Here is a 12,688-nt window from a genome sequence, read left to right as displayed (position 1 = left end):
CCTTGGACCCCAAGGCCCGCCTTCCACTCCTCTCTGCTGCCCCCTTCTCCTTTCTTCCCCCTTGTCCTTCCACCTCACAGGGAGCCTCCAGGAAAGAAGAACGAGGGACTGAGGGGCAGGAGAAGGGGCAGGGGAGGGTTACCTGCAGGGTATGCTCGATGGTACTGGGGTAGTAGCGTAGGGTACAGATGGGGTGTGCAGTCTCCGTGGCATCTTGGGGAGGCATGCTGTAGGGCTGGGTCAGGTAGGGCACAAAGATGGCAGCACTGCCTTGGGTGCCCCGAGTGCCCGACTCCAGCATTGGCTTCAGATAGTGGACACAGCGTTCAGACACATACTGACCTAGGGGCCAAAGAGTTGAAGGGTGAGAGGGCTGACAGAAACGGCACTAGGGCTCAGGAGCTGGGGACCAAGGACTTCTTGGTGGGTGCTTGGGGAGCAGTCTAGGAGCAGCGTACTCTCTCCCCTTAGGGCAGTTAGTGGTGCAGTGGATAAGGTACTGGGACTGGAGTCAGGAAGACCTGAGTTCAAACCTAGCCTCTGGCACTTATTAGCTGTGCCACCCTGGACCAGTCGCCTTTAATTTCATTTTGTCAGCTTCCTCAATTGTAAAATGGAGATAACAATAGCACCTATATTTTTAAAAATTAAATTAAAATTTCCCCCATTACACGTAAAAACTGGTTTCAACATTTTAAAAAGAATTGAGTCTCAAATTCTCCCCCCACCTTCCTCATTCCCCAGCTTTCCTTTACCAAGATGGTAAGTCATCACAAAGAGATTTTACAGGAACAATAATAGCTATCTTGCAGGGTCTTTATTTTCACTAACCTCTAACTTAAATTTAGCACTTCCTTCAATAATTTAAAAACAAGATTCTGACAAAGTTTCCATGGGCTTTACCAGATAACCCAAAGGGGAAGAAGCCCCTGTTCTACCTGATTCTTGATTTCTTCCTCTTTCTCTGTAAAACATGGAACACTGATGTTTTCTAAGGCCCCTTCTAGGGGTGAAAGCTGTGGCTCCTCATCCCCCGGCCCCATGAGGATGACTTACGGGCCTGGAAAGTGTCCAGGGCAGAAGCCACACCATCGAGGCTGGAGAAGAAGTCATCCCCATAGATCTGCTCGGTGTCGGGGCCCAGTTCATTCGTGTGTGCCGTCACACGGAGAGCTGGGTTCATGCCCTTCACAGCTAGAGCCGCTGCTTTTGCCTTGTGCTTCTGGAAAAAGGTGGAGAAGTTTTGGGGAGACTGTGGCAGGGAGCCCAAAGTTCTGCCTTAGGTGATCCCCACTGCCTAGCTGGGGGTCGGGATAGGGAAGCAAAGTTGAAGAAAATGAGGGAAAGGGGATTGAGAAGCTCCTTGGAGCTGAGCAAGTTAGGGTGTAGATCTTAGAGAATCCCTCTCCTTCTAGAAGATAGAGCCTTGAGGAAGGGGACAGACGGGAAGGAGAGTTGAGACCCCAAACTCACATTCAAGTCCTGTGACCGGAAAAGGAACTGACGGCTGAGGTTGGAGAGTTCCACAGTGTCCATGTCGGTGACCGTGATGCCCCCACCCTGCCCAGCTCCTAACCCCACCATCGCAAAGGTCTTGAGCAGCTCACAGCCAATGGCTCCTGCCCCGACCTAACCAGAAGAAAATAAGACTTGAGTAATTTCCTCGAGTTAACTAGCTATTTGACCTAAGATGTCACTGAAATAAAGTTTCTTCAGCTACAATGGGAGGCTGTTGGACTAAGAGCCTTGGCACCTCTAAAATCTGCCTCCGCCTCTGCTCTCCATGGTCCCCTGCGCTCCTCCAAAGCTCATTTCTGTGACCCCACTCTGCACAGCTTCCCGTGCCCTGCTTCCTTCTCCAGTGACCCTAGAGATGGGGAAGACCATGTCCCAACCCTGTATAGGGCCATCAGGATAGGGGCTTCCTATCCAGGCCAGGCTTAAGCAACCAGACTTCCCATCAGGTTGGGAGAGAGAGAAGAGTCTGCCCATTCCAGACCTGGCCCAAGGGGGTTGCTGAGACCCTTGAAGTCCCAGAACCCCTTTCTGCTCACCAGAAAGTAGTTCTGCTCCCCCAACTTCTTCTGGAAATCAGCCCCGAACACAGCAATCTGACCATCGTAACGGCAGTCTCTCTGAAGTGGGATTGGGGATGGGTAGAGAGGGAAGACAGAGGGGGACATAGATGACATTTTAGGGCAGAAGATCTGGGTTCTGTTCTAGGTATTTTGCTGCTGTAGGCCAAGGTTTCGTCACCAGTGAAATGGGAATAATAGCTGAAGTACCTGCCTATCTCTCTTCTTAACAAGGTTCTTGTAAGGAAAGGATTTCCTACAAAGCATTATATAAATAATGATGCCATATCCTCAGCTCACACGTCAGTCCTCTGTTCACAGCTCATCACGGCCGCTATCATGATTTCCCTCAATTTGGGGTGAATCCTGTCCCCTCTTCCCACCAGATTCAGGATTTCTTGGGATTGTTTCTTTCTTTCTATTTTGCCCTCCCCTCCCTTGAGGTCTACACACAGAAGGTTAGACCCCAGGAAGACTTTCCTCTTTCCCACCCCTATCCCTGCCCTAATCCCCTGGAGCACTCACCCGGGCACATGCCTCTGTTCTCAGTGGGGACTTTCCATCTTCTGGCAGGCATTCGAGGGCATCAAAGTAGAGCCACTGGTCCAGGGGGATGAACTTCCCTGAGGCTGCCTGGGAAACCCCAGATTATTAGCTTCCCCACCCCCCCAAACCTTACTCCCTTATGCCCCTATTTATTTCTTTGGCAGAATTAACTCTCCAGTTCCCTCCCTCTTTATCTGGGGAAAAACACCCACTTGGATTCAAGGGAGATCGGGCTTGCCAGGATGCCACTATTGACTAGCTGTGTGAGCACTGGCAAGCCATCACCTCTCAGAGCTGCGGTTTCCTCTTCTGTATCACAGGGAGGCCACTAGGAATACCACTAGTTTTCTCTTAGGGTAGTCATGAGGAAAGGACTTTGCAAACTAGGCAACTGGGTGGCATAATGGATAAAGTGCTGGCCTTGGAGTCAAGAAGGCCTGAATTCAAATCCTACCTCAGACATTACTGTGACACTGGGCAAATGGCTTAACCTATCTCTGCCTCAGTTTCCACATCTGTAAAATGAGAGAGTTGGAGTTAATGGCCTCTAAGGTCCCTTCTAGCTTTAATCTGTGGTCCTGTGCATGAGCTTACAGAAACATTATAAAGATGAGAGCTGATGCTGTTACTACTCCTACAACCCATTTCTTGCCCCTTCCTCCCCTAGATACTGACCCCTCCAGGAGAGGCATTGGCCAGGAGACCCTGGAATTGGACCTGTGCTCCAATCCCAGCTTTGCTACTACTGGTGTGGGCTGGGGAAAGCCCCTTCCTGTCCTCTGGATCTCAGCTTCCTTCTCTGCAAAATGAGGGAATTGGATGAAACGGCGCCCAGGAGCCTGAAAATGGTCTGGAAATTCTAGGATGCTCAGGGAGGAGGAGCTCAAGGACATTAAGAGGACAGAGAAATCTGGGGCTGGGCTTCCCTCTGGTGGCCGTGCTTGGGTACTGCAGGCTGGTGGCCCACCAGCATCTGTCTGGGTTGCCAGGATGCTCCAGTTACAGTTCGGGCTCTCACCTTCAGCATCTCCTGGGCTGCTATCCCGCCAAGCACCGAGTTGATGGGGCTCAGGTCCCCAGTGCAAGTCATGGCAAACTCTTTCACCAGTGCCTCATCGAAGGGCTCGTTCCCCTTTTTGCCATTATCTCCCTGAAGGGGGTCCAGACCCCGGGCTAGGACCACCAGCTCATTCGCATCCCCCTACCCAGGAGAAGGAGCAGGTGATGAAGCCAGGTCTCTTTCCCCAGGCTCTCCCATCGATCATCCAGGTACCCAGGGGCCTGAGCAACTCACCAGGTCCCAGGGTCTGGGGAGGCGGCCAGTCTGAGCCTGGAACTTGTGCAGAGCTTGGAAGGCCCAGTGCAAGCATCGGCCACGCTCTATCTCCCGAGGACCAGCTGCCATGATCCTGGGATGGTGCAGGGAGGAGGACAAGGCTTCCTAGAGATGCAAGGAGGGCACATCCCCATCAGCCTTCCCCTCACTATGCCACGGGCTTAGCTCTCAGGACTGAGAAGCAGAGAAATGGGGCTCAAATTCCAGCTCTCCTTTCTTACTTCTGTGACCTTAATTAAGCGAGTCACTTAGCCATCCTTGAGCCCCTTTATCATAGGAAGTGGTTGGTCTAGAAGTTCACTTAGGCCTTTCCAACCTCCGGATACTCTGGTTCTTTCCCCCTTCCCTGTTGCCCTTTTGCTAGGCTCCTTGAGCATGTGCCTTAAGATCTCAAAAGGAGCTTCAAGGGGCAGCTAGGGGCTCGGTGGATTGAGAGCCAGGCCTAGAGACCGGAGGTCCTGGATTCAAATCTAGCCTCAGATATGTCCTAGCTGTATGACCCTGGGCAAGTTGCTTAACCCCCATTGCCTAGCCCTTACCACTCCCTTAGAATCTGCTCCCTTAGAATCATTATGTAGTATTGATTCTAAGATGGAAGGTAAGGGTTTAAAAATAAATGAATAAATAAAAATAAAAGGAGCTTCAAGCCTCATTGTGCTCCCTGGTAGGACTACTCACATAGGAACGAGTCTGGGGTTTCTTGACCTCTGTGATGGCTCCACTTCCCAGGTAGGGGCAAAAGGCCATTGTATCCCCAATCTCCAGGGTCCATTTGTCTGCCAAGTTTTCCAACCACCAGTCAGAACAATGCCTGATCCCACCCCATTACTCTAGGAATTTTGTCCCGGAATTGCCCTGGCCTTGATTCCTGATGGCCGACAGCCAATGGGACAGGGAGGAAATATGCCACAGCTACTTCTCCCCCATTAGACCCAGGAGCTCCCTGAGTACAGGAGTTCCGTTTCCTCTTCAGACTAGGGGCTCCTCAAAGGCAAGAAACTTCCCCTTTGGGTTAGCAGCTCCCTGAAGGTGGGGTGGAGGGAAAGATTAGGGACCTTCCCAGGAGGAGGAGCCCACTTTGTCTTATACCTTACCCTTCCTCCCTCTCTAGTCCCATTCCCCAACTCTGGGGCGTTTTCACATTTTCCCACTCCACATGCACAGGGCTGGTGTGCTTACCTCGAACCCGGATGGGCCGGGGATCGCAGTCATTGAGCTCCGTCATGCCCTCAATGCCAGAGAAGGTCACCCTGTCCCCATCCTGGAAGCGGTGGCCATTTTCTTCAAGAACAGTGAGTATACCAGGAGAACCCTAAATAGTAGGACAAGCCTCAGGTTGCACACGCCGGTGCCCTCTGCCCTGCGGGCACTAAGCCGAGCCAAGGCTGCAGCAATCAGAATGTGGCTACCTGAGAGATGTGCTCAATGCTGTTCCCTAAGGGTTCGGCTTCAGAGGGGTCGTAGATGGTGAATTCCTTGCCAAAGTCACAGAAAAGTTGTCTGGGAAGGAAAGAAAGAGAAGATGCCGTTAGGGCAGGTCCTGGTAGCCACAGCGAAATTCATTCAGGAATTCAACAAACTTATTAAGTCTCTGTTCTAGGTGCAAAGCCCTATGCCTGAGGATGGGAAATAAGAACTGAACTGAAATAAGGACTTCAGGAGGAGCTCCCAGACTAGTTACAGAATGCTGCAACATAGACTATTTCATGAGAACTACACAAGGCAGGGAGCAGCTGGGTAGCTCAGTGGATGGAGAGTCAGGTCTAGAGATGGGAGGTCCTGGGTTCAAATCTGGCCTCAGACACTTCCTAGGTGTGTGATCCTGGGCAAGTCACTTAACCTCCATTGCCTACCCCTCACCACTCTTCTGCCTTGGAACTGATCTACAGTATTGATTCTAAGATGGAAGGTAAAGGTTAAAAAAAAAGTGCATAAGACAGGAGCAAATACAATGCAGTAGAAAGTCTGAAGGGGAGATAATTAACACTGGAATCAAAGAAAGCTTCAAGGAGTTGGCATTTCTCTAAGGTGAGTTTTAAAGAGCCAGAGCAGGGTAAAGATTATGCTGAGCTTGGCAGGTTTGGAATTTGGAGCAGGAAGGAAAAAGGGAAATAAACCTTGAGCATTACTCACCCCACCAGGCCCCGAGTGCTGGCCACCAGGAAGTGCACCCCAAGCTCATGACAAAGGCTGCCCACCTGTAGCTGTTCTTGGAGTGTGGAGTCTGTCAGGACCACCACCTGGGGAGCCTTGGCTCTCAGTGCATTGCCTTTCACTCCCAACCCACCCCCACTGAGGCACATCAACCCCTTTGGCTTCCTTCCCCATTGCTACTAGAGGATCTGGACAGGAACCCCAACATGGCCTGGAAGGAGGGGAAGAAGAGCCCAGAGAACCGGTTATATGTTGTTGGGGGGAGGAATCTGCTGGCCTTTAGGTGGGGCTGGGTGGGTTGGGGGAAGTTTAAAGGGGAAGCATAGGCAGGACTTGACATTCCTGCTGGTTTGGAGGACACAGTGGGCAGCTGGTACCTGGAAACCTTGCAGCTCCGTCTCAGTGAGGGGTCCGTCATGTATATCGATGCACACAGAACTGTTGAGCTGGGCCAGGTGGGGCAGAGATGCTTTGGCCCTGTTTTGTCCTATGTCCTTCTCTGATAGGAAGAACTAGGGGGAGAATGGGCCTTGGGGTAGCAGTGGCAAGAGAGAAACACTCTTCCCCCTGCAGCTCAGATCCCATGCCCAGCGGCCACTGCCCTTTCCTCCGCAGGTGCCCTTGGATTTGGCCCTTCCTTACTTGGGAAGCGAGATCCATCCAGCAGGCAGGGCTGGGGTCATGCAGGGTGAGTCTGCCCACTCCAGCCAGGACGAGGTTCTTGGCAATCTCCACACCTAGCCCCTTCATGCCAGACACCAGCATGGAAGACAGCCGAAGCTTCCTCATGGCATCTGTGCCCAGCACATACCTTGAGGTGGGTAGGATGGAGAGAGAGAGCTGTGGTCAGCTGCCCAGCCCCGTTTCTGAAAAGGAGGCTGAGAATCTGGCTCCTAGTCAGCCTGCGCAGTCCAACCCTGCCCCTGCTCCCCATCCTCTTGTACTTACAGCTGTCTGGAGTACAGTTGTTCATTGATAGCCGGATGCGTCTCGAGGTCCTTCATCCTCTTGGGTCCGTCAGACACTCAACTGGACAGAAACAGACACCCAGCTAAATGCCCCTGGGCAGAGCCCTGATGCCCAGATAGAGCCACCAAAAGGTGGCTTCCAGGGGTGGTTCAAAATGGTGAAAGTCAATGCGTCCCCCTCGTTTTCCTTTATTTCCCTGCTAGGTCTGTCCTGGGTCCAAGCGTGCTGTCTCAACTCTGGAAGCTCCCTGACCCCCCACTCCAAGGGCTCGGCTCAGCTAGAAAGAAGGAGCAAAGAGAAAAGGCTCACAAGACTCAGCTCTTCTCTGCTCCCTCCTCCTTTTTTTCTTTTCTGGGAAAATGAAAATGAAAGCTTGAACATTGCTCTAGAACCAGTTAGCTTCCTACTTTCATTATCGATGGGGAACATTCCCAGATCTCAGAAGGAACCGCAGATGGGGTAACCGCACTGCCTTCAACAGCCTGGCATTATTCCAGATTACATCAACACATCCTGGAGCCAGAAACTCAGTGCTCTTTCACCTCCAGACAATCCTCCTCACCTACACTTCTCAGAGCCCCCTGGGTTCAAAGCCCAGCTTACTGCCCACTCCTATGGCTCTCCCAAGTTCCTGTCTGCACCTCAAATCATAGTGTGGCTGCTTGACAGTTTACAAGTGCTAGAATACACTTTGTATTACCAGAATATGTGTCAAACTCAAATAGAAACAGATCCCTGTAAACCACATTATTGACCTAGAAAACCACAAATTAACATTAACCACAGCTTATTTTTATTTATTTTGTTAAATAGTTCTCAATTACTATTTCAATCTGGCTACCTGTTTGACAACTCTTTAGTGGATATTTGAATTGGATTAGATTGGACAGAGGGCAGGGACCTGGATTCTTTTTTTTTTTTTTAATTTATTTTGTTAAATATTTCCCAAGTACATGTAAAAAAAGTTAACATTCATTTTTTTTAACATTTTGAGTTCCAAATCCTCTCCCACCCATATTCTTTCCTTGAGAAAGCAAACAATTTGATATTGATTGTACATGTGAAATCATGCAAAACATATTTCTTTTTTTTTTAATAGCAATTTTTTTAAACCCTTGTACTTCGGTGTATTGTCTCATAGGTGGAAGATTGGTAAGGGTGGGCAATGGGGGTCAAGTGACCTGCCCAGGGTCACACAGCTGGGAAGTGGCTGAGGCCGGGTTTGAACTTAGGACCTCTTGTCTCTAGGCCTGACTCTCACTCCACTGAGCTACCCAGCTGCCCCACAAAACATGTTTCTATATTAGCTATGTTGCAAAAGAAAACAGACAAAAAAAGATAAAGTAAAAAAAAAGGATGTTTCAATCTGCATTGAGAGTTCATAGATTCTCTCTGGATGTGGACATTCATCCTGGTTCCTTTGGAATTGTCTTTAATTATTATCTTGATTAAAGTAGCTAAGCCTTTCATAGTTGATCATTGTTACAATACTGCTGTTACTGTGTACAACGTTTTGTTGGTTCTGCTCACTTCCCTTTGCATCCATTCATTATAAATCTTCCCACATTCTTCTGAAACCATCCTCATCATTCCTTATGGCACAATAGCATTCCATCACCATGAGATACCCCAATTTGTTCAGACATTCCCCAATTGGAGGGCATATCCTCATTTTCCAGTTTTTTGCTACCATAGAGTGTGGTTATGAATATTTTTGTACCAGTCTTTTTCCTTATCATCTCTTTGGGGTACAAACCCAACAGTGGTATGGCTGGATCAAAGGGCAGGCATTCTTTTAAAGCCCTTTGTGCATAATTCCAAATTGCTTTGGTTGGATTAATTCACAATTCCACCAGCAGCGTATTAGTGTCCCAATTTTGCCACTTCTCCTCCAACATTTATCACTTTCCTTTGCTGCCATATTAGCCAGACTGTTAGTTGTGAGGTGGTACCTCAGACTTGTTTTAATTTGCATTTCTCTAATTAGGAGCTTCCCAGCCATTTTCAAACCACACACCCCAAACTCTGTCTATCCTCTACCTGACAGATACTGGACTATGCCTCAGTCATGGATTTATGGGAGGATGTAGGCAATAGACATACAGCATTAGAAGGCAGAGAGAGGTTCTAATCTGCACTGCTGGAGGGTATACTCACAACTAAGCAATCGTGCTTCCGTCAAATTAACAAAGAGGCATTTTGAGTTAGTGGAAGGAACAGAGCCCTGCCCTACCATTTATTGTACCACTTGCTGAAGGGAAGGCACTTGTTCTCATCTATAAAATGGGTTTGAAAATATTTGTACTCTTAACTTCACAAGGTTGTTTTGAGGGAAGCAGTTTATAAATCACTTTATAAATGCAAACTGTCTAGATCTTGACAGTTTGCATTTATAAAACGATTATAAAGATATAAAGAACATTTTTCATTTTGGGATTCAAAACTACATGGATTTGAATCTTGTAGTTGTATCAAAGCCAAGCCAATAACCTAAATAGATGTCCTAGAAGCTAGAGCACTGGGACTAGAGTCTGGAAGACTCCTCTTCCTGAGTTCAAATAGGGTCTCAGACACTTACTAGCTGTGTGATCCGGGGCAAGTCACTTAGCCCCATTTGCCTAAAGTTCCTCAACTATAAAATGAGCTGGAGAAGGAAATGGCAAATCACTTTATTATCTCCGCTGAGCAAAGTCAAATGGGGTCACAGAGAGTCACATATGACTGAACAAATGAACAAAAAGCCAACAAATGTTTATTAAATGCCCACTATGTGCCAGGCACTGTGCTAAAAGTGGTCAAAGTGAAAATGGATAGCTTTTACTAAAGTTATTAAAAAGGTATTCTGAAATTTGGCTACTTTCCCTATATATATCTGCTCAACTAAAATATGGTGTAGTGTCAAGAGTTCCAGGTTTTGGGTCCTAGGAACTGAGTGAAAATCTTGCCTTTGCTACTTAGCACTTCCCTCACTTCCCCTCTCTAGGTCTTGGTTTCCTCCTCTGCAAAGCATGGGTTGAATTCATATCAAAAGTCCTTTAGTGCTTTCAGTTCTATAATCCATCAATATCCATTTATTAAGGAACTGTTATGTGCCTAGCACTGTGGTGGGTCCTAAGGCTACAAAGGATGAAATGATCTCTGTCCTTAAGGAGTTTACCTTCTAATCCTGTGATACATGGGCCAGGAACTCCACGTTGGGTAATTTCCTGAGAATAAGTCCTTCATTTTGTCTTTAGTGTGAATCGGTTCAGTTTCTTCTATAAATTAGGTAAAAAGAAATGAAATGCTATCCCCAGTGATTTTATTCCTTAATACAACTAAAACAGGTGGCTTTTTGTTATCCATTTAAGTCAGTGATTCCCAAAATGGGTGCCACTGCCCCCTGGTGGGTGCTGCAGCAATCCAGGAGAGCGGTGATGGCCACAGGTGCATTTATCTTTCCTATTAATTGCTATTAAATTTTTTTAAAAAATTAATTTCCAGGGGGCTAAGTAATATTTTTTCTGGAAAGGGGGCATTAGGCCAAAAAAGTTTGGGAACCACTGATTTAAGTGAACAAATGATTTAGAATAAAAGATCCAGGACCCTGGGCGAGTCACTTAATCCCCATTGCCCTGGCCCTTACCACTCTTCTGTGTTGTATTGATTCTAAGGCAGAAGGTAAGAGTTTAAAAAAAAAAGTAGAATAAAGGATAAATAAAGACATTACTTTGTACTAAAAGGGCTCCTGGAAAAATCAGTCTAAATGGTGACTGGTATGATTACATGGTGGCCATTAACTCTGAGGGATGTAATAGGCAACTTCTGGGAAGAAGATGGAGACCAGCTTGAGTGGCAGATCGTCAGTTATAGAACTTAGAATTTGCCCAGATGGCATGAGCCAAGGGCAAAAGACAGTTGCTACCATCACTATACAAGCCCAGGGGCTGGAGCCTTGAGGGGCTCATTTTGAGAAGGGCCCTGGGTGGGGAGGCCTATAGACAGACTTGCACTCCAGCATCTGTACCTCATTGTCTCAAACTATTGATTTATCTATTACTGACCAAGGCCGAGAGATATCGCCAGCTCTTCCTTTCACCTGGTTTAGACCATGGCCGGCTCTGACCAGGGTCTGGGAGGGAGAGAAGCCTCTCTGGCCAGCTGCCATCTTGTTACTGATTAATTAGCCTAGGCATCCCCAACACCACCTTCCTTATCCTGCTTCCTTACCCCGTTAGCGGATTAGCATTAAACTTTGAAACATATTTTAAGTGAAGACTGATATTCAAAGGGCAAGTGAATAAGTACATCCGAAGGGGAAAGAGGCTCTCATCTAAATCACAGTCATTCGGCGTTATCCTACTCAATACCAATAACTACCCTTTTTATGAACCTTTATCCTCTAACCTAACCTCAAGCCAAGTAGCCAGAGGAGCTTCTCACCTGATAACTCTGGCTTGGGCACTGTTTGTGGGGTCGGGTGCTTGGCTGAGCTGAACATTCATAAGCCCTGGTGGTTACCAGCACACCTCGATGGCCACTCGGGCATCCCCATCCTCATTCAGCCTAGACCCATTTACCATCTTGGGCCACCCTCATCAGGCCCATCTTATTCAAGCACCCTGTATAACAGCTATTAAGGGGCCTCAGTTTTCCCATTTATATAACTAGAGGATTGGATTGATTATCTAAGGCTTTATTCAGCTTATGTTTTGTGATCTGAGTCATGGAAGAGGCTGAAGAAGGAACGGAACCTCATTTTCAATGTTTAAGTTGCCAGCAGCCCTGAGTAAGTCATTTAAGCTTTCTGAGGCATTTTTTTTTTTTTTACCTGTGAAGAAATGAGGGAAATGAAGTTTGAACATGGACCATAGGTCTATTGCTGGCAGGGCCTCAGAGGCCCCTCTGATCCAATTCCCTTATTTTTATTTATTTATTTAAAACCCTTACCTTCCATCTTGGAATCAATACTGTGTATTGGTTCCAAGGCAGAAGAGCGGTAAGGGTAGGCAATGGGGCTCAAGTGACTTGCCCAGGGTCACACAGCTGGGAAGTGTCTGAGGCTGGCTTTGAACCTAGGACCTCCCATCTCTGGGCCTGGCTCTCAATCCACTGAGCCATCCAGCTGCCATCCAGCTGCACCACCCCACCCCCTCCAATTCCCTTACTTTATAGATGAAGTCAAAGTCCACCACCATGATTCAGAAGGCTCATGAATAATATGCCACCTACCTCCTCAGAGAGGTGATGAATTCAGGGTAGAGATGGGAGTCATATTTTTTTTTGGACATGGCCAATATAAGAATTTGCTTGAATTTGGTTTGACTGAGCCTGTTACAAAGATTTTTCTTTCTTTTTTAATGGGTTCAGGGGGATGGGAAGAGATGAGACAGAGAGAAGGAACATTTCTTTTTTTTTTTTTAACATTTATTAATAATCATTTTTAACATGGTTACATGATTCATGCTCCTCCTTTCCCCTTAACCCCCCCCCCCCCGCACCCCCCCAACCATGGCCGATGCGCATTTCCACTAGTTTTGTCATGTGTCCTTGATCAAGACCTATTTCCAAATTGTTGGTAGTTGCATTGGTGTGGTAGTTTCGAGTCCACACCCTCAATCATGTCCAC

General features: G+C 47.7%; 1 protein-coding gene across 1 annotated transcript in view; it reads right to left on the bottom strand.

The window, feature by feature from the left end:
• UBA7 (ubiquitin like modifier activating enzyme 7) overlaps positions 1–7,115 on the bottom strand; it is a 22,276-nt gene extending 15,161 nt beyond the window's left edge. Inside the window, exons 1-14 of the mRNA XM_044676796.1 lie at positions 7,060–7,115; positions 6,754–6,922; positions 6,489–6,623; positions 6,091–6,197; positions 5,367–5,457; positions 5,137–5,269; positions 4,636–4,733; positions 3,916–4,062; positions 3,640–3,822; positions 2,601–2,708; positions 2,055–2,135; positions 1,474–1,629; positions 1,057–1,222; positions 143–342 (exon numbers count right to left, since the gene is read on the bottom strand). Coding sequence (XP_044532731.1) covers positions 143–342; positions 1,057–1,222; positions 1,474–1,629; positions 2,055–2,135; positions 2,601–2,708; positions 3,640–3,822; positions 3,916–4,062; positions 4,636–4,733; positions 5,137–5,269; positions 5,367–5,457; positions 6,091–6,197; positions 6,489–6,623; positions 6,754–6,922; positions 7,060–7,115 — 1,830 coding nt within the window. The remainder of the gene's footprint in view (positions 1–142; positions 343–1,056; positions 1,223–1,473; positions 1,630–2,054; positions 2,136–2,600; positions 2,709–3,639; positions 3,823–3,915; positions 4,063–4,635; positions 4,734–5,136; positions 5,270–5,366; positions 5,458–6,090; positions 6,198–6,488; positions 6,624–6,753; positions 6,923–7,059) is intronic.
• Positions 7,116–12,688: the final 5,573 nt, after the last annotated feature.

Source organism: Gracilinanus agilis, chromosome 1 (assembly GCF_016433145.1).
Source record: "Gracilinanus agilis isolate LMUSP501 chromosome 1, AgileGrace, whole genome shotgun sequence".
In the NCBI taxonomy this organism is placed as follows: Eukaryota; Metazoa; Chordata; class Mammalia; order Didelphimorphia; family Didelphidae; genus Gracilinanus; species Gracilinanus agilis.
This window is presented reverse-complemented; position numbering and strand designations above follow the sequence as displayed.